Below are 22,335 nucleotides of genomic sequence, written 5' to 3' on the forward strand. Positions count from 1 at the left end.
CTCAATGTGATCGGATCATTTTGTTAACTAGATGATTCTTATTGGCAATATGTATGATTCCTTTGCCTAAATCCTCTAGCTGATATAGGCTTCGAACGAAAACTAATTTTTTATACAAACGTACAACTTACTGAATCCATTATAGCCTAATTGTAGAAGAACTTGAAATTGGAAAAACTTGGGTCAAATTGAGCCAGCCTGGCTTATGACTAAACCGGTTCAGGTTATAGAATAGAATAGATTGTTGCTGAGATTGGTTTTGGACTTAATAAAAACATAATTGGTTTAACCGGAGATAATAAATAAACCCGTTTGATTCACGACGAGTTCATTGCTTGCTAGGCTTTATTTTCCAGAAAACATATATTAATGGGCTTTATAATTTCGGCCCAACTGTTACTGTTCTTTAGTAATTAAATTAGGGCTCTGTGAATCTGTGATTATTTTGATGATATTTGAGTGTTCGTTCGTTCCCACACTTCCAGGACACGAAAAGGCAGGACACGAGAACTCCTTTAGCGAAAGAAAGGTACATTGTCATTTCTGTAAAAAAAGCAAGTTTTTTTTTTACAAATCCGTTGTTTGTTTTCATTGTTTAGTTAGCGTTTATGTTTTCTCTTTCAATCGAGTGTACCGTACCTGCTAAAAAAAGTGATATTGCTAGTGTCGTTTGATATGAGCTTTCTAGGGTTTTGTGTGTGTGTGTGTGTGTGTATTTTTAAGGGTTTTGTTGTGATTATCAGCTCCTGCTGCTTGGTCATCGCCAATGGAAAACCCTAGTAAAAGACAGAAGTGCCGTACACAACAAGATGTGGGGGATTCAGGTTCACCTGGTCTCGTCTCTGGTCTGTGGCTTGAAGATAATACGATGCGTGTGGGATTGTGTTTTAAAGATATATCTGAGCTGAAGAAGGCAGTGGACTGGTGGTCCATTAAGAGGCAGCGAAAATGTTTACTGATTCGAGAGATGGACAAGGACAGGTATGTGTTTGAGTGTGTGACATGGGGATGCAAGTGGTCAATTCGTGCTTCTCGAATAAAAGAAGACGGTCTTTTGAAGATAACCAAGTGTACTGGTCCACATAATTGTCACCGTGACTATGCATCAGAATTTAACTTGGAGTTTATGGATGGTGAGATTGAACGTGTGGTCAGGGTACAGCCCATGCTCTCAGTTGCAGAGTTGGATAAGTGGTGGGAAGAGAAACATGGCTATGCCCTTGATGGAGTGGAGGAGGTGGACCATGATGCAAAAGGAGTTTTGCGGAATGCCAAAGAGAAAGCTATCAAAAGAGTCTTTGGAGATTGGGATAAGAGTTTCGGGTTCACACCCAAGTTAATGTCTGCTCTTCAGTCTTCTAATGGCCTGGTAGTGGACTGGCAATATGATTCTTTGCCTAATACTGAGCACGCCTCACTCCGTGGTGTGTTTTGGGCGTTTTCACAGTCTATCCAAGGGTTCCAGCACTGTAGACCTTTGATCGTTGTGGACACCAAAAACTTGGGAGGTAAATACAAAATGAAGCTGATGATTGCCTCTGCGTTTGATGCAGCCAACCAATATTTTCCTCTTGCCTTTGCGGTTACTAAGGAAGTATCTGTTGATAGCTGGCGTTGGTTTCTCACTAGTATCAGAGACAAGGTAACACAGAGGCAAGGCATTTGCCTTATCTCTAGTCCGGATCCGGACATAGTCGCTGTTATTAACGAACCCGGGTCTCAGTGGAAAGAGCCGTGGGCTTATCACAGGTTCTGTCTGGATCATCTTTGCTCCCAACTCCAGAGCGTTACTCCAGACTACGACCACAATATGGAGTGTCTTGTGGATAAGGCTGGGACGTCAAGTAAGAAGGAAGAATTTGATTCATACATGTTGGAGATCAAAGAGAAGAATCCAGAAGCTTGGAAATGGTTAGACCAAATCCCTCCACATCAATGGGCTCTGGCTCATGACATTGGTAGTCGGAGATACGGAATCATGAGGATAAAAACCGAAGCTCTCTTTGCTGTCTGTAAAAGATTTCCGAAAGCTGCGATGGCAGGGGGTGTGATGCTTCTGTTTGGTGAACTGAGAGAGGCTTTTGAGGAGAATTTTAGCCAGACCCGTGGTTCTCTTAACCGTGGCGATGTGTACACAGAACTTGTCATGAAGAGGTTTGATGAGTTCAAGAAAGATTCCACTACTTGCGTTATAACGACATTGGAAAGAGATGCGTATCAGGTCTCAACGGCCTCGAAGAAGAAGAAAAGGTTTATGGGTAAGGTTAATGTCTCCACCAGTGGGATTGTGCAGCTTAATGAGTCAACCTGCACTTGTGGAAAGTTTCAAAGGAAAAAGTTCCCATGTCTGCACGCTCTAGCTGTTTGTGATAAGCTGAAAATCAACCCGTTGCAGTATGTAGATGACTGTTACACTGTCGATCGGTATCACAAAACGTACGCGGCTGCATTTTCTCCTGTTCCGGACTTATCAGCTTGGCCAGAAGCTTCTGGAGTTCCAACATTGCTTGCTCCGGTCATAAGCCAGTCAGGTAAGTCTCGATATATGTACTTGAAACAAATCCGCACTAGTGAGCTGAAAAAGTTAGTTAGACAGATTTGAATGAAACAGGGCTGAGGAATTAGTATTATGGCTGGCTTATGTGCATTATTAAATGTCTTACTAAATTATATTTATGTAGTTTCTTCTAGCTCTTGACGTTTTGGGAAGTATAGGGTTAAACCGGTTCATGATGTCTATATTATTGTAGCTTTTTGTGTTATTGCAGTCTCCTATGTATCTGACACCATGTTTGTGTTATCTTGTTAAAGGAAAAGATGATGATGATTATGATGAGGACGAAGATGATGAAGGTGAATATGAATATCAATATGAATATGAAGATGAAGAAGATGAGGATGATGAATGGTAATATTCGAATAAGCAGCTTGTTTTTGCTAATGAGATATCAGTAGGATTCCTTGGTGCTCTCACTTTTTAAACAGCCTTTTGAAGTTTTGGTTTGCTTTGCTTCAATCAATTTTAAACAGATATAAATTTGCATTTATCGACGCCCTTGCTTAGACCAAAGTTTTGGTTTTAAAGATAGAACCCGATTTTGAACAGTAAAGTCAACAAAACAGTAAACCAAATTTGAATTGTCGCCGGTCTAATGTATGGGCCGGGCCGTAAGGATTTGGGCTCTATTTTTAACTCTTTTATTTTTATTTACCGAACTGATAAAAAATTTACATGGCTTCTTCTTTACCACTCAACTTGTTTGCGTCTCCGTTTATCTTCCTAATCCGTACAGTGTCTCTTCCTCTTCTTTTCTCAAAAGAAAATGGAATGGATAAATTCACTGCCCAAAATCGAGCTTCATGCTCATCTCAACGGCTCCATTAGAGACTCAACTCTTCTGTAAGTCCCCCAAAGCTATCTTCTTTCTTTACGAGTTCTGTTCGTTTTATATCTTTCGTATCTGCAACGTTTGCTATTTGCACTGATCAATTATGAATGCCCAATTTCGATTCTGAAGTTTTTTTTTTTCTTTTAAAATGATGGGTCTTGTTTCTTTTGATGAACAGAGAGCTTGCTAGGGTTCTTGGTGAGAAAGGTGTTATAGTGTTTGCTGATGTTGAACATGTCATTCAGAAGAGTAAAGTCTTTAATTTTTATAATTCGTTTGTTCTATGGTCTCTACTCAAGTGTCACAAGTAGAGTTTCTCATGTTTGGTCTAGAAATCAAAAGGTTTAAATCCTTTCTCGTTTGATGTGTTTGTTTATAGATGGTCGATCTTTGGTTGAAGTCTTCAAGTTGTTTGATTTGATCCATAAACTCACTACTGATCACAAAACCGTGACAAGAATCACAAGAGAAGTAAAACCCTAGTTTTATTTTCCATTTACTAGTTTGATTTTTTGTTTTAAAGTAAATGTTGACTTTAGTGATCTTATCTTGACAGGTTGTAGAAGACTTTGCTTTAGAGAATGTGGTGTATCTTGAGTTAAGAACCACTCCAAAGGTACACAATTTGGCATTACTTTTTGCAAATGTCCTTAGTTAGATTTTTCTACATTTGAAAATGGTTGTTTGTTTGTAGAGGAATGATTCAATTGGTATGAGTAAACGTTCTTACATGGAAGCGGTAATTGAAGGTTTGAGATCTGTTAGAGAAGTTGATATTGATTTTGTTACGGCATCTGATTCTCAAAAAATGCACAATGCCTGTGATGGATTTGGAAGAAAGAAGATTTATGTTAGGCTTCTTCTTAGTATTGACCGTAGAGAGACAACCGAGTCTGCAATCGAAACTGTAAGTGTTGGCATAACAAGCAATGCTACTTAAAATATTAAAGCAGAAAACAGCTCTTAACATTCTCCTTTTTCCCTTAAAAGGTTAAGCTCGCATTGGAAATGAGAGATGTTGGGGTAGTTGGTATCGATCTTTCAGGGAATCCACTTGTTGGAGAATGGTAACTTCTTTGTAGCATTTCTTCTTCTACTACTTCGTCCTTGCTTTATGAGTTCCTTCTGACATTTTCTAAAATCTTGCAGGAACACTTTCTTACCTGCATTACAGTTTGCTAAAGACAATGATCTTTACATCACTCTTCACTGTGGAGAGGTATTAATTCTTAAAAATCCACTAAACGATCATCAAATGTTTTTCTTTAGTTTGTCTACTACTTTCTCCATCTTAGTGCATTGTAGGTCCCCAATCCAAAAGAAATCCAAGCCATGCTTGATTTCAAACCGCATCGAGTTGGCCATGCTTGTTTCTTCAGAGATGAAGACTTTACAAAAGTGAAATCTTTCCGGATTCCGGTAATAGCTTACATTTACAATTGTTCTTTGTTTCACATCACTTATGATCTAATATAACAATATTCTAAACAATTCAACATTCCGCTATTGTTTTTGCAGATTGAGATATGTCTAACATCCAACATTGTAACCAAATCGATATCTTCCATCGATGTACACCATTTCGGTTAGATGTTCTCTTTTGCTTTGCTTCCCATTCTCATTCCTCTATTTTTTTCGATGGCATTGAAGCTAACATCAAAGCAATTGGGATGTTGACATGATCTTAACAGCTCATCTCTACAAGGCAAAACATCCATTGATTCTATGCACTGATGATTTTGGAGTATTTTCCACAAGCCTCTGCAATGAGTACACTCTCGCTGTTCGTTCTTTTGGTGAGTTCCAGAACCTGAGCTCAAATCCAAACAGTTACAGAGCTTTTCTGATTCTTGAGTCTGGTGATTTAGTTTATACATTGTCAAGAATCTAAAAGTTTGTGCTTTTTTCCTTATGAAGGTCTCAGTAAAAGAGAAACCTTTGCATTGGCTAGAACCGCTATAGACGCAACGTTTGCAGAAGATGAAGTCAAGCAACAACTTAGGTTGGTTTATGATTCAGCCTCGCCACAGTACGTTTAGTGGCCTCAAACATTACCGGTTTACTTCATTTTGTTGGTTTATACACCAAACCGGACAAAAGTTGTTTTGGTTCATTGGTTGGTTCGAATTTCAATTTATTGGTCTCAAAATTTCGGTTGTATCATTTTTAAAGAAAAAGATTGATTATTTCGGTTATATCCCGGTTCGGTATTGCAAATCGATTAATCTCGCCACGTGTACAAAAGCATCCACGTGTTTCGGTAATATTTACACGTGGCACAAGTCAAAACCCTCAAGCAGCGAAAACCTAGTCGCCTTCTGTGATTAAAATTCGAATTCCAAAGTTAAATCAAAATTAAAAATTAGAATTAATGAGGAAGACGAAGGCGAAGCTTTGTTGTTGATCAATGGCGTTTTACAGATCCTTCAGAAAGCTAGTTGAAATCAATCACCGGAAAACAAGACCGTTCTTCACCGCCGCAACCGCTTCATCACCTTCCGGCGGAACCGTCTCTCTGATCCCACCGCAGTTTTCGCCGTTGTTCCCACACTTCTCACACCGATTGTCTCCGATTTCGAAATGGTTCGTTCCTCTTCATGGACCTCTCTTCTTGTCTTCTCCTCCTTGGAAACTGCTTCAGTCTGCCACACCTCTGCATTGGCGCGGAAACGGCGCTGTTTTGAAGAAGGTCGAAGCTCTGAATCTTGGATTGGATCGAATTAGAAGAAGAACTAGGTTTCCGAGACATTTAGGGTTACAGACTGTGGTGCCAACGGTGGATCGTGACGACTCGAAGGAGGAGAATGGTGGGGTAATCACGAGTTTTGTTAATGTGCCGAATTTGATATCTATGGCGAGATTAGTATCTGGTCCTGCGCTTTGGTGGTAAGTATATAAGTAACTCTTTATCTGGAGAATGTGTTGGGGATTGAAGAATCTGACAACTTGATTGTGGTTTGTATTGTAGGATGATCTCGAATGAGATGTATTCTCCTGCTTTCGTAGGTTTAGCTGTTTCTGGAGCTAGTGATTGGGTATTCATCTTTCTCTGTGATTTTTTTTTTAAATAGTATTGGGAAGAAAAACATTGTTTTCGAATCATAATTTTTTTGAGATTCTTGATTTTGTAGTTAGATGGTTACATGGCTAGGAGGATGAAGATTAATTCTGTGGTTGGCTCGTACCTTGATCCTCTTGCAGACAAGGTAAATTCTTTTGATCTATTATGGATGTTCTCTAAATGTGGTTATGGATTTAGGGTTGGTTTCTCTGAAGACATGTGTGAGGTTTCATTTCATCTCAGTTTTCTTGATTATACTTGTGCTTAATTTCAGGTTCTTATTGGGTGTGTCGCAGTAGCAATGGTGCAGAAGGATCTCTTACATCGTGAGTATTCTTGCATCTCTTCTACTCTTTGTAGATAAAAAGATAGCAGTTACGATCAATATTTTGGCATATCTAGAATTGACAAAGTCGAAGGGAGGAATTTTCTCTTGTAAGGAAAATGTGCTGTGATTTACACTCTAATTGAATGATCTACAACCTTGGGAAATGTATCAGAGTTTTGTAGTTTAATTTTCATTCCTTTGATCTCCTTGAACGGACCTCTTTTAAACATTGCATGTATTTATATCAAGGGGAAACCGACTAAGTGAACTAAATTATTGCTGAACTTGGCTGTGTTTGTAAGTTAAGGTAGTCCTAGATTGGAATACTGCCTTACAAAAATCTTAAAAGGCTCTGATACTAAACTCTGTTTTGGTGGATGCATGTGACATTTGTGCTCGAAAGCTGGACTGGTAGGAATTGTGTTGTTACGGGATGTTGCACTCGTCGGTGGTGCAGTTTACCTAAGGGCACTAAACTTGGACTGGAAGGTGAGTTCTTGTAACTTTGAGCTAGACCACTCAACTTATGTCTCTTATTTCGAAACATTGTTGGGCCGCTCAACCATATGATTTAACAAGAACTTGAACTGAAATTATTGATGGGAATCACACTGGTGTTGTTTCTTTCAGTGGAAGAGTTGGAGTGATTTCTTCAACCTCGATGGTTCAAGCGCTCAGAAAGTAGAACCATTGTTTATAAGCAAGGTATGATCTCTAGGTGACAGCTTGTTGTCATGTTGTGGCATCTTTGGTATGCCGTATGCGTAACTGGTTAGTTAACGGAACATGTTCATCAACAGGTGAATACAGTTTTCCAGTTGGCTCTAGTCGCTGGTGCACTACTTCAACCCGAGTTTGGGAATCCAGATACCCAGACATGGATCACTTATCTAAGGTAATAGGTCTTTTTCCAATTACCACGCAGCCTGGACTAATTACTGCTGTTAAGTTACAAACATATGAAGTGTGGTCACTGAAATCTTGTTATTGGTCTGATTTTGTTTTGTGTCCAGCTGGTTAGTTGCTTCAACAACTATGACTTCAACTGCAGCTTATGGTGTACAATACTGGAAGAAGAGACCTATCTCGATGATTAAGAGATCATAGTTTCCAACGGTTTATAAACTCACATGCCGGCTACATACAGAAAGAAGCTTGAACATGTCTTGTTGTTTTCCGGAGTACGCAGCTCTCGCTGTTTTCTCTGCTAACTTCAATATAGAAAAAGAGAGTAGTTGTTTACAAAGAAGCCTGTGAACTATCAAAAAACTATGTCCTGACTTTTGTCTTGTACAAAAGAAAGAGGGGTTCGGTTTGTTTTCTATCCGAGCTACTGGTAAAGTTTTTTCTGAAAATGGGTGATCTAAGAAAGTTGAACTTTGTAAATAAAGTGAATTCGGGCACGTGCGAATCTTTGACCTCTCATCAGCAGCCAGATTTAAGAAAAGGCGAATTAGCAAAGTTTTGGATGACGAGTAACAATTGTGATACTTTGAGTGCGGACAAAGAACTTTGACTTAAAATATTACGACATTTCTGGAGGCTGTGTACAATTTGAGTGTGTCCATATCCATAACAACATCAGAGCGAAGCAAATTTGTATACACAACAAGATAAAGAGATGGGAGAAAAGAGAAGAGACCAAAACACATCCAACTACTAGAAACTAGGGTGTGTTGTTCACAACTCACAAGTCGCGTGTCAGAGTTAATAGACCGTGTAACATCTGCCTTTTTACCATTTATATCTGACCAACAAGCCGAGCATTGGTGCTCCGGTTTGGAAAAAGTAAGATCAGAATCAATCCTGGTGGATCTCATCAAAAGGTGCAGCGGCAAACCTCACATTTTCAGGCCGTGCAACTACAACTGGTTCATCTGCAAATAGGGCTGTGAGGAATGATGGAGTCTTTAAAGGATGACGGTTAGTCATTCGCGGATAAACCTCAGCCAGAAAGTAGTAAGCGTGACCAGCTATCATACCCTGTAATCGTTGTGGATAGGCTTTAAGATTATGTGGAGGATAAAGAATTAAAAGAGATTGAGGAAGAAACTTTAGGATAGGAGTATGTACCAGAAGATCGACCCAAGCACTGGCACCAACAAGGATAGAGAACCCAAGAAGCACCTGCAATGCCGGATTTTGCAGAAAATGTTATTTCTTCATTCTGGTTGAAGTTAAGGGCAAAAAAAGGGGAAGCAAGAAAGTCAAAACTCACCCATGGTAGGTAAGCTGCAGTGAAAGTGAACAGACCAAGGAAACTCATGTGAATATAAGGATTTTGTTTGCTCCATACATAGACCTGTAACAGAAAAGATTATTAGCTGCTGATATCTAGAGATGACTTGATTTGTGGGGAAACAAGGTGGGATAGAAGTTACCAACCATCATGAAAGTCAATGAGTTGCTGAGAAATATGATTTTAGCAAATGATGCAGACAAGTAGGGTATCATTCCGCCGATAAGAACAATACCAGTCAAAACAGATGCTCCAAATAGAAGCATGTATAGGAAATCAGCCGTCTTTCCCCTGAATGAGTTTTCTTCAAGGAGTTTGCAGTATCGTGCAAGAAAGAACATATGGAACATGAAGTCCAAATCTGCCCAAAAAAAGACCCAAAACATAAAGACATTCTCGATAATAAGCAATATCAAACTAGGCAATTGGAATACACAATCAACTAATTCAAAACACTATAAAGAGCTGCTAAATCCTGTCAGAAACATAGAGCTAGTAATGTGACAAAAACATTCTGATCATTTCAGATTGTGAACAACTGAAAAAGGGAACCTTTCAGAAACTAAAGAATCACTACTTAGCAGCTAGGTGAGTCTACCTACATCAATGAATCATGAATATAAAAGGCAAGATAAATAATACATGTATCGACACCATATAACTACTGAGAAAATCCACAAAAGACAGAAACTTGTCAGAAGACAAATGTCGTGTCCAATTTGTCTTAAAAGAAGAGTGTAAGAAAAAGTACCCATCTTGCGGAAATACAAGAAATTAGTAACGAGACGCCAATATTGGTATTGCTTCACCACAAGGGTAGGATTCAAGTAGAGGTTATACGGAGATATTATCTGCACAAATCCAACACAATCATAATATGAATCAGCCTAACTAATCTCATATCAATTCGAACATTTTAGAAACAGAAACAAAACAAAAAAAGTTTACAAATCAAAACTTCGAATTTCACAAAACAAAAAGATTCGGGGATTAGCAAATACATCAAGGGAACATCCGACGGTGGTGATAACAGCAGCCGTGAGATAGGAGCGAGTGATGATCGGCATCTGTTTATACCATTCTTCTACAGCCTGAGCCATATCCTTCTTCTCCGTAAATAGCAAATCGATCCGATCAAACTACAGAGTTAAAAATTAAATCGTTTAACGAAACCTTAGAACCCCAAACGGAATCTACGAAAAGCTTCTTCTTCTCCTCAGAGTTTTCAGATTTCAAAATTTTCACGAAATCGATACTGATTGTGTTGAGAGCTTCTTCTTCATTCGTATATATTTTACACAAAATCAATTTAATTAAAAGTTTGACATTTGCAGTATTTTTGTTTAATTTTGACCGAAGCCGAACGAATTTAAGCGCGTGGTTCATACGACCCAATAATAAGAGGTTAATGACGTCAGCATTTATCCTTAAAAAAAAAGTTTATACACTAGTTTGCTTAATCGAACCGGAGTTTCGTTTTACCAACCTTCAAATCGAACCGAACCGGAATTTAGTTCAATCAATAGTACCAATTTTGTTTTCTATGTTTTTTTTAAAAAAAATTATTGGAAATTAGTTATGTAAGTGTTTTTTTTGTCCAAAACTATATCCTCACCAAATACCAAATCGAATAGAAATTTTGCAACCACAATTAAAAAAAAACATATAATGAGTTTAGGATGAATTATTTGATCAATGATTTAAAGTTAATTTTCTATGTTTTCTAATCTTTAAAATCTAAAGTTTTGATGATACTAGATAATATCCCGCGCAAATGCGCAGATTGTTGTATAACAGAATATATTAATTAATTTAAATTTATTTGATAATTCTATTAAAAAAAACTTAACAAATTAATTTAAATTTCGTTAACATTTTTTACACTTTTATTTATTCAAATTATACAATATCAAAATATATAAATTATTTAAATATAATCGTACATATATTATACATATCTCTTAAAGTTATTTATTTTTTATTGTTCAATTTTGATAATATTTTTCATTAGTATTTTTAAGCATTTGAGGTAATAAATTATTATTAATAATAAAAACGAAATTTTACTATGTGATTTAAATATATAATTTAAGTTTTTCATATAAACTAACACATAACCTAAAGTATTTAATAATTAAAAGCTAAACTATTTTGAAAGTAAAAAATACATATTTCCTATAAAATCATATGAAGTGTATTCAAAGTTTTAAAATATATATTCCCAAAGATTTTTTTTAAGAAATCTTTTATTTTATATTCCCCTTAGTTTAAGATATATTGCTAGGTTTAGTTATAATTTTTAATTCTTGTAATAAAAAGCTAGATAGAAAAGTATAAAAAAATCTTTAAAGTCCATATTTGAATTAAATTAAAAACTAGTGATTTTTATATCATTATATGTTGAATCACAAACTGAATATAATGGTTATTATTCTAAAATAAATATATTACAATTTTGTTGGATGTAAGTGATAGTTAAGAAAAATTGGTTTGATAATTATATTACAATTTTTTTTATATACCCCTTAATTCAAGTTCTATTGCTAGGCTTAGTTTCAATTTTTCATCCTTGTAGTAAAAGCTAGAAAGAAAATAAATATCAAATTATTTTTTAATAGCAAAATCCTTAAAGTGCATTTTTGAATTTCATTTAAAATAATGACTTTTATATAATTATATATTGAATCACAGATTAAATATAATGACGAGTATTCTAAAATATATTTATTACAATTTTGTTGGATGTAAGAGAGAGGTAAAAAAAATTGATTTGATAATTATATTACAAAATTTCCTTCATGAGAACATTTCAAATTTTAAGAATAAAATAAATATATATGAATTTGTAAGAACTAATCAAAAATCTAAAGAAAAGAATTAAGATGTTTTCGTTAGCTTGATTCCCTTATTATGAGATGGTTATAACCAAAATATTATTACGGTCATCAAAAAATTATTATACATATTAGAATACATATGTGTTCTAAATCAAACTAATATAAGAAAACAAAGAAGAAAATGAGAAGTACATAAAACAAAGAAACAATAAAATTCAAAACAACGTAAAATATATAAACAGAAAATAAAATCAAACTCTTATTTAGGTTTGCAAGAACATTATAAAAAAAACAAACAAAATATTTAGGATTTGGGATATGGTGGAGGAGGATGTGAGAATGGTTATTTATAGGATAAAAAGTGATGGAAGTTACATTTCTAAAATAATTAAATTAGAAAAGTTACAATTATAATTAATAGTGTGTTTAAATGAAAATGAATATAGGAGAAAAAGTCAATTCACAATTTATGTAATTTCAGTTATAATTTAGTACTAAAGAATGAATTTAAAGTATGCATTAATGTATATAATAAAATGTGTTGTTTAATTGAAAATAAATATTAAAATTTTAAAATTAATTGTCAAATGAACCAATAAGGAGAGAGTGAAATCTTACTTTTATGTATATGATTTAGAAAATTCATTTGTGGATTATAAAATCTTTTTTTACTATACATTGATTTGTTTATATAATACAAACCTAGTGGAATTTTTTTTTTTTTTGTTGTTGTCAAAAACCTATTGAAATTCAATTTAAACAATTTTATATGCAAAGACGAACACTGGAACATGTTAGGAATTGTTTTCTATTAAAATCCAAGAATAGTACTAGATTTTGAGCTAAAACTTGGAATATACAATAATAATCACAGAGAAGAAAAACGTAAATTCTTGTAGAAAACAAAAATAATGTTAGAATTTTGAGGGTTTTTTTTTACTCTTGAGCTTTATCAGCTTTACCAACAAATCCATTATCTATATTCACAGAAGAAGAATCATTCTCAGGCTGACTCGATCCTTGAAGAATCTCTGCAGAGTCTGCGTTTGAATCAGAAGCCTTCATTTGCATTGGCTTCATGAGCTGCACCTGTGCACCAGCTGACTCCACGTTTATATCAGAAGCTTTCATTTGCATTGGCTTCAAATTAACTGCATTGTTTTCATTAGCTGTGATTTCTTCTTGAGCTTGAATCTCCATTGAATCCCTGAATACTTTGCTCAGAAAGCTTACGTCGTCAGACATTACTCCAAATCCTGTCAACAACTTCGAACCTAGCTGTAGACTTGTCTGTAAAACCAAAACAAAACAAACTCGTTCAGACCGTAATCTCAGTGTAATCAAGAAACAGAACCTTTTTACCTCTGCATTCTCGAGGATTGCATCTGTGACTCCTACTTTCTTTAGTTCAAGGAGATGCGGTAAATCTTGAGCTCTTGCGTAAATCGGACTCTGTTAATATATATTGAAAGCAATCATCCTCTGGCAATTTCTCAGATGTCTGATTTGATAAAGGAAGAAAGGAAGAGCCAAAAATTACCCCGGGGAAGGCAAGACGCAGTCTTTGAACCGCCTCAGTAGTTCTCTTCTTGCCTTTATACATTATCATGATAGCTTTAGGAGATGACACACCTGCAGACTGCAAAACTGATGGTCGAGATCCGTCTCCATACAATATCGGGAAACCTTGTTTCCTTGATTCCTACCAATACAACCAACATAAAAAAAGTTTAGAATGCCAAATTTTTTATCAGATCACTTGCAAACAAAACCTGTTATCTGTTTCAGACCTTCACTACAGCAGGATTCAGGTCAAAACCAATATAAGGCCATCCCACAAGATCACTATCTGAGACCAATGGTGTCGACAAAAAATTGGCCAACACCTGTAAAAATCATATCGACTTGATAAGAATAAGATAACCCATCAGCACAACTTTTTGCAGGAAAGCAAATGATGACTTTTACCTGACCCATTTGTCCAAATCCAATGATGACAATTGATTCACTGACGTCAAAGTTCACATCCTCACCTATTCTCTGCAGAATTGTCAACAGATTCATGACGACTGCAAAATCTTATTTTTCATATAAAGATCACAGATCACAGATAGAAATTTAAAAAAATTACATCTCCAGGATCAAGTTTCTCATCAAGAAAATCAGCAGCTCTTTTGCCAAGTTGGTTAAGATAAGGTGTTAACGCCATAGACAAAACAACTACGATAATGAGCAGCTTGTTCAGCTCATTTGGAAGCACTCCTAGCCTGCACAAATGACCACCTAATTAGTAAGGGAAATGTCGACGCTAATTTTATGTTTGGAGAATTTTGAGCAGTTAGAAAGAAACCTGTTGGCTAAAGAGAACACAACAAAAGCGAATTCCCCTCCTTGGGAAAGAAGAAAACCGATTCTTACGCTTTCTTGTAATGTGAGACCAACTCGGGGACCGATTGCGGTTATGATAAGTGTTTTGATCACAATCAGACCACCCAAGAGTGAAAGAACATTAGGCCATTCTCGAAACAAAACCTGCAAAAATATGGATAAGAAATGTTTCATATGTTTCACCGGAAACCGTTGAATCTTTATGCGATGCAATATAACATTTTACCTCCATGTCAATGGAAGTTCCTGTGGTCACAAAGAATAAACCGAGAAGTAACCCTCTAAACGGCCTAATATCAGCTTCTATTTGTGTTCGGAAATTTGTTTCCGCTAGAAGTGCACCAGCAAGAAAAGCTCCAAGCTTCAAAGTAAAATCTGAGTCAGGACATTAAAGTGAGAATTTTAGATGGAATTTATACTTTTAAAGGGGTACTAATTCAAACCGTATCGCTGAAACCAAGCTTTTGAGTCAGAAGTGAAGTCCCAGCAACTGTGAGAAGGCAAAGGGCCACAAAAGCTTCCGAGCTTCTGGTTTCTGCAACAACCTGAATATTGTTTTGGGCTTAGTATTAAGCTCTGCACCAAATAATACAGTGTCCTGTAAAGTTATAAGGACACAAAATAACTTACATCGAAAATTCTACGGAGAAAGAACTTTCCTCCAAGAGAGAGAATTCCCAACCCACCAAGAGCCTTTGCACTTTCTTTTGCAAGCTCCGGCCATATACTTTCCCCACCAAGATTCTTGCAAAATTATGGAGATCCAGATATTAAGTGCAACGGTTTAATCGATACTAATAAAAGTTTAATGCATCTTTTATTAGTTTTGTCTAAAAAAATACTCCACAAAAGCTCAAAAAGTCGATAGCCAAGTTACCTGGCTTTCCAACACCGGAAGAACGACTAGTAACGGTACAACAGCTATATCCTGCAAACAATGGGAGGAGTAAGGGAAAAGTTTGTCTAATTCAGGAGTTTGCACAAGATTTTTGCATATCTTGGATGAATTTTCAAAACACATATTTTCATAACTTATGAGTATCGGATAACAAGTCATAGAATAGAATACAGGGATTAATACAGGATAAGCAAAACCTGTAGAAGAAGAATTCCCAAGGTTGCTGAGCCAAATCTTGTAGGGAGCTCACCTTTTTCTGCAAGAAGCTATACACTTCGAAATTGTCAGTAGAAATATACTAAATTCTTGATTGACTTTGCCTCTTCTCGTTACCAATGTACAAATATGACTTAAAGGTCTTGCAACTGTGCTAATACCTGTAAAACAAAAGCTGAAGATGACAAAGAAAGAGCAGCGCCAATGACTACGGCCTCATCAATGCTTCTAATGTTGACCTGGAGTTTTACAGAAAGTATAGATCATACTAGCATATATCTTAAGAAGTCCAGCATAAAGCATTTGAGATTGGGAAAACATGCGTCTGCTAAAATTTTTTTAAAAATGGAACAAAATCTTAAGAACACCCCAAGTGAAAAGCCTTACCAAGTCATTCCTTGAATGAAAAAGGAATTCAAGAATTCGTGTTCCTATGGCTCCATTAGGTGGGAGTTCAAAAGCAGTGAATGCAAGCGTGCATAACAAAACCTTTAAAACAAGGAAAAGGGTCAATGAAAAACAATACAGTGTAAGGTAACGTTAAACAAATGATGTATGACACTGACATCTTTGCAGACACAATGATGTAGCAATTGTGATATGGTCTATAAAGTTTCATAACAAAGTCTTAGAGATTATTGACTCTTGAGATGTTTATCTGACAAAAGTGAAGATATAGGAACTTTATTTAAGGTCCAAACCTGAGTTAGTCCCATGCCAAAGGCATATTTTGCGAGAGCTTTCAGACGTGCAAGTGAAAGCTCTAGACCCATCTCAAAGAGCTGCCAAAGATAATCAGGAAAAGCCAAGTCATTACCACTTATTCAATGATGCGTAAAGCTTTTCAATCAACGACATGAATCAAATGCTCACCAGGAAAAGAATCCCCCACTCCGAAAGAACTTTAACATCTGTGAGATTTCTAATCAAACCAAATTGATTCAGGACAACACCAGCAAAGAAGAAACCAAGTATCTGGGACACCATCAAAACCACAAATATTATAATCGCCAAGTAGTAATAACCAAGACTATAAACTAACCCCATGTAGTAGTATATTGTGTTATACCGGACTAGCTTTGAGGACTCTGAATGCAGGGACAATAATAACAGTGACCATCAAGAAGGTCAAAGTATCGAATCCAAGATCATTGATAACATCAACAGCACTTGCTACATCATAAGTTTGTACCACTCTCCTCCCGGAGGATTCAGACCATCTACCTTGGAAATAGAATCTTCTAGAAGTATCCAAAAAAACCCTTCTTTTAACTAAATCTGTACCCACAAAAGAATGCAACTTGAACCCACTGTTTACGCCTTCAGGTACACACGACGCTTTCACCGTGAAAACACAATGCTTCAACCGACCACTGTGTTGTTTAATCATCTCATACCCCTGCAATCGAATCAACCCCACTAAAATCAGAATCCAAGATTCAACAAAACAGTAATCACTGTCACCAATATCAAGACTTTCACATAAAGAAGTGATTTTTATCCAAGTCAGCCGGAGAAGAAGAAGAAGAATACCTTGGGAGAGGGGCAACAAGAGATGGACCCTAACATAGTACTAATTGCCATTCTTGAGATGAAATCCACAGAACTAAAAAAAAGAGCCTAAAGGCAATTACTTTTGTCACCCATAAACCCTAAAGACTCAAACTTTTAATTTTCAGATAATAATAATAAGAGTACAGAACAAATACACCGATGAAGAAATTGACTAAAAGCTAAGGAAGACAATAGACCACGTCAGAGACGAGAACACCTTGCGTGTATTCTCGCCAGATATACGATTCTATATACGTATACATGCATAGGGAGTGAGAAAGGAGGGAAATTTTCAAGTCTAGAGAGATAAAAGATTCATTTTTTTTTTTTAATCTCATTATTTTTTGTGGATAAAACTCAAGAAGTCACACTACTGATAATGAAGCGTCGTTACAAGCCACACAGACAGATTCTGATTGTAGAAGAAGACGATCCTTTTGGTTCTTCTGTTGTTAACATTTAAACCGGTAACCGGTTATTGGTCCGGTTTAGGAAACGGCTACTATACTTGCACGTGCCTTTATGTTTTGTGTTTTTTTTTTTTTCAAGGGCCAAACTTTTTGTTTGGTGGGCCTCATAGTGCAGCTCACCAATTTTGTTTTTTATATAATTTTGATTATGTCGAAACAATTGTTTAAAAAGTTTGAAGAACAACAAGAAATGTAATATATTCTGATTTTTTTTTTCATATCTTCTGCCATATTTGCTTAAGATTGACATAAGCTTTAAATGATTTTTTGGGTTTTTAAGTTGAATGTGGTCGTGAGATCAACTAGTAAAGACATGTTAAAGTTATCAAAGGTTGTGAGTTCGAGTTTTCGGTGTCTTATTTAAAAAAAAAAAATTAAAGGCACAGCATCAATACGATATCGTTTGTAGTAAATGATCTCAAACGCAACCGGAATCGAATTTAGTGTTTGATTCATAAACCGGGTTTCCACAACCAACACAACAGTAGATTCCCTTCCTCGAAGAGATTCACATATTCTCCTGATCCTCTCTTCCTATAATTATCAGTCAGAAAACAAAAACAAAATTTAACGTTCTCAAACCTAAAACGTGCAGCTTAAGAAACGAAATAAAACCTAAAAAAAATTAGAAGAATAAGAGGAGGAAGGAAAAACGATTGGATTCAGTTACTCAATAAATTTCTTCATAAGAGTCTTAAACTGTTCAGGAAATAGAACCGCACGCCACTCCTCATCGGATCTTTTTACCAAACCACCAGCTTTCGGAGCTCCCTTCATATTTTGTTTCGGTTTGCTGCTACGGCTGGGCCACGACCGCAAACAAATTGAGGTATCTTAGTTTAGTGAAACTCGTAAACAGGAAAATAATTAGTGTTAATTCAGACAAAGCGAGAGAGACAGAGAGTGAATGAGTGGGAGGGAGGGGCGTACGAAGAGAAATTTTGAGGTTGGAGAGTTAAGTTGCTAGGGTTTGGCTAAAATCCTATAACACATACGATTATATATTTTTTGAAACCCACTAAACAATAACCCTCATCTTACACCACCACCCATAAATTATAAATACTANCAAATTAAATCAGTCTCCTCATACACTCGAAAATAAAGTTAATATTAACTCTATACCATCTCTTTTCTTTCACTTCGATCGTCTAATTTCTCACCAAATAAAGTATGGACTAAAAAGCTCGATTAATTTGGAGAGTTGAGTTGCTAGGGTTTGGCTAAAATCCTATAACACATACGATTATATTTTTTTGAAACCCACTAAACAATAACCCTCATCTTACACCACCACTCATAAATTGTAAATACTAGCTAGATATGGCTGTCATGTAATCTTTGAAGAATCAAGAACGTCTAATCCCCACATGCACATGTATTGTCATTGACACTTTATTATTGCATGTGAAAAGAGATGAATACTTACCGTTTATAGCTGGCGTGACTTCATCACTTTTGGTGCTAGTGTCACTGACAAGTGACAACGAGACAATGTGTTACTAGTTTTGATTAACTTGTCATTTGTGACAATGCGCAGTAGTACAAAGACAAATGGAAGTTGTGAGGCATGCATTGAGATAAAGAACACGTATTGTCACTGCAGGTCATATGAACGAGACCCTAACACGTTTGTACCATGCAGATGAACATATGTATCCGCCTCTCATTGTTACTCGCTGGTGATCTATAGTGTTTTGATCCCAACATCTCATATATATAAGAATTTGAAATTCTATAGCTAGCGATCTTTCTCAGCTAGAAAGCAATGGCTTCGATTGGGCGTGGCTATACCAAAACTAGCCTCCCATGCATCCTCAATATACCTATAAAGGACGGGAGTATTTCATATAAGAAAAAACCCACGTCACAAGCATATGAGAGTATGATCAAACACTAAACAGAGCTGTAGCTAAGACAACCAGAGATAAAGGGGAAAGAAACCAGTTAGTAATCTGACATTCAAATGAAAGGTGATCTTAAACCACAGGTCTAGCCTTAAGCAGACCTACAAGACATATAAACATTCACTACAAAATTACTAACAAAGTACAAAGTATAATAAAAAAACTCGTTTTGAAGGAAATTTAAGATCTAAATCAAAATTTTCACAAACCCTAATAACGAATCAGAGAGAAATAAGAAACCGGCAAAGAGGTAAGTAACATGGAACGCCGAGAGATCAAAGATCAACTGAGACAGAATATAACAGAGGTAATTGTTAATATAACAGGAAGTTGTGTTATTCGGGAGAAAAAAAATGATAGGCAAGAAGATAGATTCAACTCAACATAAAAATCCCATTGCCTCCACAATCTGTATCGTTCATACAGAAAACAAACAATCTGCTTAGGAATTGAATTTGGGGAAAAGGACACCCGCAAAAGAGAAATACGTGTGACACAACCAATCAATCAAAGCCAGGAAAAAGAAGCTCATTACACTTGAATCAACCAAAGATGGAAGCCCCAAGTTCATTCCTTTTGAGACAAACTGTAGAATTTAAAGGAATCTAGGCAAACAAGTCCAAACAGAACTACTTGCATCACTCAAATTCTTATACGAAGATAATGAATTTACACAGAAAGAGAAAACACCATCCCAAACACAAGCATTTAAACCACCATCATCAAAAGCATATGAGCGTAGGATTAAAACAAAAAAACCACAATCACAAGCATATATAACAAGGCGAAATAATGTTGAAGAATATGTCCATATCTTACTGTTATCTTACTGTTAACCTGTGTAACAAGAATATGTCTAGCTTTCTGCATAATAAGATGAGCTCATACTAGGACAATCCTAAAAGACACCAATATATTCAATACAAAAACTACATTAGTAGACATATCCATATTGAAAAGGACAAAAAACAAGTACAAACCCATATAAAAAAAAAAGAACTTATGATCATCTTTCATCTGACTGTTAATAGACTGCAAAGGATCAGAAATTCAGAATCAAGTGATGGATGAAGATATATATCCAGCTGGAAGACACTCAGAAGAGATATAATAACAAAAATGTAATATACCAATTTAGATCATTACTTGCGGCAACCAATAAGGAAATCAAAGCTTAAAAATACCCAATAAACATATAACAATCAGAAGAAAATTACAGATAGACAAAGGAATCTAGGCAAAAAAGATGGAAGCCCCAAGTTCAGCCATGTTGAGACAACTTGTAGACTTGAAAGGAATCTAGGCAAAAAAGTCTAAGCAGAAATTCTACTTGCATCATTCAAATTCACATAGAGAGAGAAAAGAAATCAGACAGAGAAAAAGAGTAAAGGGGAAGAAAAAATGACCATACCTCCAAGGAAAAGAGAAGAAACCACCAACACCAACGAGGTAACAGAGAATACTGTAGATAAAAAGTTAACAAAATGGAACTACGTACCCCCTTCACATTCTCCACATTCCACGACCAAATACAAGCAAAGAAAAACATTAGCTTATCTGTGAACAGTAAAAATATAGCCAATATTGAATAAAACAACTGATAGGCAAAAATGTGTAAAGATGCGATGCAACCTGAAAGTTAAACTCAGAAATCAAAAAACATCTCCCACAATGTTTTTTTTTTCTCTTTGAACTCTCCCACACAGTAATCCTAGTTCCTCATGATCTGCATCAAAGAGAAACAGAGATGTTGTTTTCACTTTATATAGAAAGAAACAGAAAAAATCGGTTAAATGGAAGAAGACTACCTGAAGATGAACCGCAGATAGGACAAATACAAGCCATCAAAACAATCACCAACCGATCAAAGCATCCTCTTCCACAATCTAAAATTAACAGNAATATACCAATTTAGATCATTACTTGCGGCAACCAATAAGGAAATCAAAGCTTAAAAATACCCAATAAACATATAACAATCAGAAGAAAATTACAGATAGACAAAGGAATCTAGGCAAAAAAGATGGAAGCCCCAAGTTCAGCCATGTTGAGACAACTTGTAGACTTGAAAGGAATCTAGGCAAAAAAGTCTAAGCAGAAATTCTACTTGCATCATTCAAATTCACATAGAGAGAGAAAAGAAATCAGACAGAGAAAAAGAGTAAAGGGGAAGAAAAAATGACCATACCTCCAAGGAAAAGAGAAGAAACCACCAACACCAACGAGGTAACAGAGAATACTGTAGATAAAAAGTTAACAAAATGGAACTACGTACCCCCTTCACATTCTCCACATTCCACGACCAAATACAAGCAAAGAAAAACATTAGCTTATCTGTGAACAGTAAAAATATAGCCAATATTGAATAAAACAACTGATAGGCAAAAATGTGTAAAGATGCGATGCAACCTGAAAGTTAAACTCAGAAATCAAAAAACATCTCCCACAATGTTTTTTTTTTCTCTTTGAACTCTCCCACACAGTAATCCTAGTTCCTCATGATCTGCATCAAAGAGAAACAGAGATGTTGTTTTCACTTTATATAGAAAGAAACAGAAAAAATCGGTTAAATGGAAGAAGACTACCTGAAGATGAACCGCAGATAGGACAAATACAAGCCATCAAAACAATCACCAACCGATCAAAGCATCCTCTTCCACAATCTAAAATTAACAGAGCCAAGTAGAGTTAAAATCGCATGAACATAATAAAAAAGCATTGAATGATCAATTTAGAAACCAAACTCTAGAAGAGCAACAAGAGTAAGAGAGTGACAACGATCAGTCAAAGCCATCACCGATCAATCGCAAGATCATCCTCCACAAATCTAAACCAACAAAACAAAAGCGACATTATGTAACTAAAAGATAAGACAAAACCACCGAACCAAAGTGACAATAAAGAAGCAAATAGAGATGAGTTTAGAGCAAGGAACCCATGAGAACGCTTGAAGAAAATAATATGGATTAGAAACGTGATGATTGGATCATGGTTTGCTTCCAAAAGATCTGCAATACGAAGAAAGAAACGTAAGGAACAAAAAAAAAA

The 22,335-nt window shown here is 35.9% G+C and overlaps 5 protein-coding genes across 5 annotated transcripts; 3 read left to right on the plus strand and 2 right to left on the minus strand.

Annotated features, from left to right (window-relative positions):
* On the plus strand, nucleotides 754-2,912 carry LOC104716409. The gene is made up of 2 exons (XM_019229708.1): nucleotides 754-2,570; nucleotides 2,812-2,912. The coding sequence occupies exons 1-2, from the start codon at nucleotides 767-769 to the stop codon at nucleotides 2,910-2,912; spliced, it is 1,905 nt and encodes a 634-aa protein (XP_019085253.1). The 5' UTR covers nucleotides 754-766.
* LOC104716421 (adenosine deaminase-like protein) lies at nucleotides 3,252-5,584 on the plus strand. Its single transcript, XM_010433798.2, has 11 exons — nucleotides 3,252-3,400; nucleotides 3,568-3,638; nucleotides 3,769-3,860; nucleotides 3,946-4,005; nucleotides 4,084-4,296; nucleotides 4,380-4,456; nucleotides 4,539-4,608; nucleotides 4,695-4,808; nucleotides 4,908-4,974; nucleotides 5,081-5,185; nucleotides 5,307-5,584. The coding sequence occupies exons 1-11, from the start codon at nucleotides 3,324-3,326 to the stop codon at nucleotides 5,426-5,428; spliced, it is 1,068 nt and encodes a 355-aa protein (XP_010432100.1). The 5' UTR covers nucleotides 3,252-3,323; the 3' UTR covers nucleotides 5,429-5,584.
* LOC104716429 (cardiolipin synthase (CMP-forming), mitochondrial) lies at nucleotides 5,724-8,168 on the plus strand. The gene is made up of 8 exons (XM_010433807.2): nucleotides 5,724-6,275; nucleotides 6,358-6,424; nucleotides 6,521-6,595; nucleotides 6,725-6,776; nucleotides 7,182-7,267; nucleotides 7,409-7,483; nucleotides 7,579-7,673; nucleotides 7,792-8,168. The coding sequence occupies exons 1-8, from the start codon at nucleotides 5,797-5,799 to the stop codon at nucleotides 7,883-7,885; spliced, it is 1,023 nt and encodes a 340-aa protein (XP_010432109.1). The 5' UTR covers nucleotides 5,724-5,796; the 3' UTR covers nucleotides 7,886-8,168.
* LOC104716439 (derlin-2.2) lies at nucleotides 8,276-10,328 on the minus strand. The gene is made up of 6 exons (XM_010433818.1): nucleotides 10,019-10,328; nucleotides 9,769-9,868; nucleotides 9,164-9,378; nucleotides 8,997-9,080; nucleotides 8,852-8,905; nucleotides 8,276-8,761 (listed from the first exon to the last, which is right to left on the minus strand). The coding sequence occupies exons 1-6, from the start codon at nucleotides 10,115-10,117 to the stop codon at nucleotides 8,579-8,581; spliced, it is 735 nt and encodes a 244-aa protein (XP_010432120.1). The 5' UTR covers nucleotides 10,118-10,328; the 3' UTR covers nucleotides 8,276-8,578.
* LOC104737337 (K(+) efflux antiporter 3, chloroplastic) lies at nucleotides 12,712-17,304 on the minus strand. The gene is made up of 18 exons (XM_010433829.2): nucleotides 16,890-17,304; nucleotides 16,426-16,755; nucleotides 16,230-16,331; nucleotides 16,058-16,138; nucleotides 15,744-15,845; nucleotides 15,518-15,595; nucleotides 15,338-15,406; nucleotides 15,120-15,170; nucleotides 14,873-14,986; nucleotides 14,686-14,787; nucleotides 14,469-14,603; nucleotides 14,205-14,386; nucleotides 13,986-14,121; nucleotides 13,823-13,894; nucleotides 13,645-13,740; nucleotides 13,395-13,556; nucleotides 13,217-13,306; nucleotides 12,712-13,144 (listed from the first exon to the last, which is right to left on the minus strand). Exons 1-18 carry the CDS (start codon nucleotides 16,938-16,940, stop codon nucleotides 12,791-12,793), a joined length of 2,307 nt encoding a protein of 768 aa, XP_010432131.1. The 5' UTR covers nucleotides 16,941-17,304; the 3' UTR covers nucleotides 12,712-12,790.

This window comes from Camelina sativa, chromosome 2 (genome assembly GCF_000633955.1).
Source record: "Camelina sativa cultivar DH55 chromosome 2, Cs, whole genome shotgun sequence".
Classification (NCBI taxonomy): domain Eukaryota; kingdom Viridiplantae; phylum Streptophyta; class Magnoliopsida; order Brassicales; family Brassicaceae; genus Camelina; species Camelina sativa.

Excerpts from the sequence above, each read along its gene's own strand:
- LOC104716409 (XM_019229708.1), top strand. The coding sequence starts at position 767 with ATGGAAAACCCTAGTAAAAGACAGAAGTGCCGTACACAACAAGATGTG. Across the intron at positions 2,571-2,811 it reads CTTGAAACAAATCCGCACTA|GAAAAGATGATGATGATTAT; the intron begins GTGAGCTGAAAA and ends ATCTTGTTAAAG.
- LOC104716421 (XM_010433798.2), top strand. The coding sequence starts at position 3,324 with ATGGAATGGATAAATTCACTGCCCAAAATCGAGCTTCATGCTCATCTC. Across the intron at positions 4,297-4,379 it reads CCGAGTCTGCAATCGAAACT|GTTAAGCTCGCATTGGAAAT; the intron begins GTAAGTGTTGGC and ends TTCCCTTAAAAG. Across the intron at positions 4,609-4,694 it reads TCACTCTTCACTGTGGAGAG|GTCCCCAATCCAAAAGAAAT; the intron begins GTATTAATTCTT and ends AGTGCATTGTAG.
- LOC104716429 (XM_010433807.2), top strand. The coding sequence starts at position 5,797 with ATGGCGTTTTACAGATCCTTCAGAAAGCTAGTTGAAATCAATCACCGG. Across the intron at positions 6,276-6,357 it reads TCTGGTCCTGCGCTTTGGTG|GATGATCTCGAATGAGATGT; the intron begins GTAAGTATATAA and ends TTTGTATTGTAG. Across the intron at positions 6,777-7,181 it reads GCAGAAGGATCTCTTACATC|CTGGACTGGTAGGAATTGTG; the intron begins GTGAGTATTCTT and ends TGTGCTCGAAAG.
- LOC104716439 (XM_010433818.1), bottom strand. The coding sequence starts at position 10,117 with ATGGCTCAGGCTGTAGAAGAATGGTATAAACAGATGCCGATCATCACT. Across the intron at positions 9,379-9,768 it reads CTTGTATTTCCGCAAGATGG|ATTTGGACTTCATGTTCCAT; the intron begins GTACTTTTTCTT and ends TTTTTTGGGCAG. Across the intron at positions 8,762-8,851 it reads GTGCTTGGGTCGATCTTCTG|GGTATGATAGCTGGTCACGC; the intron begins GTACATACTCCT and ends CAACGATTACAG.
- LOC104737337 (XM_010433829.2), bottom strand. The coding sequence starts at position 16,940 with ATGGCAATTAGTACTATGTTAGGGTCCATCTCTTGTTGCCCCTCTCCC. Across the intron at positions 16,139-16,229 it reads AGTGGGGGATTCTTTTCCTG|CTCTTTGAGATGGGTCTAGA; the intron begins GTGAGCATTTGA and ends TATCTTTGGCAG. Across the intron at positions 14,387-14,468 it reads GAACTTCCATTGACATGGAG|GTTTTGTTTCGAGAATGGCC; the intron begins GTAAAATGTTAT and ends ATATTTTTGCAG.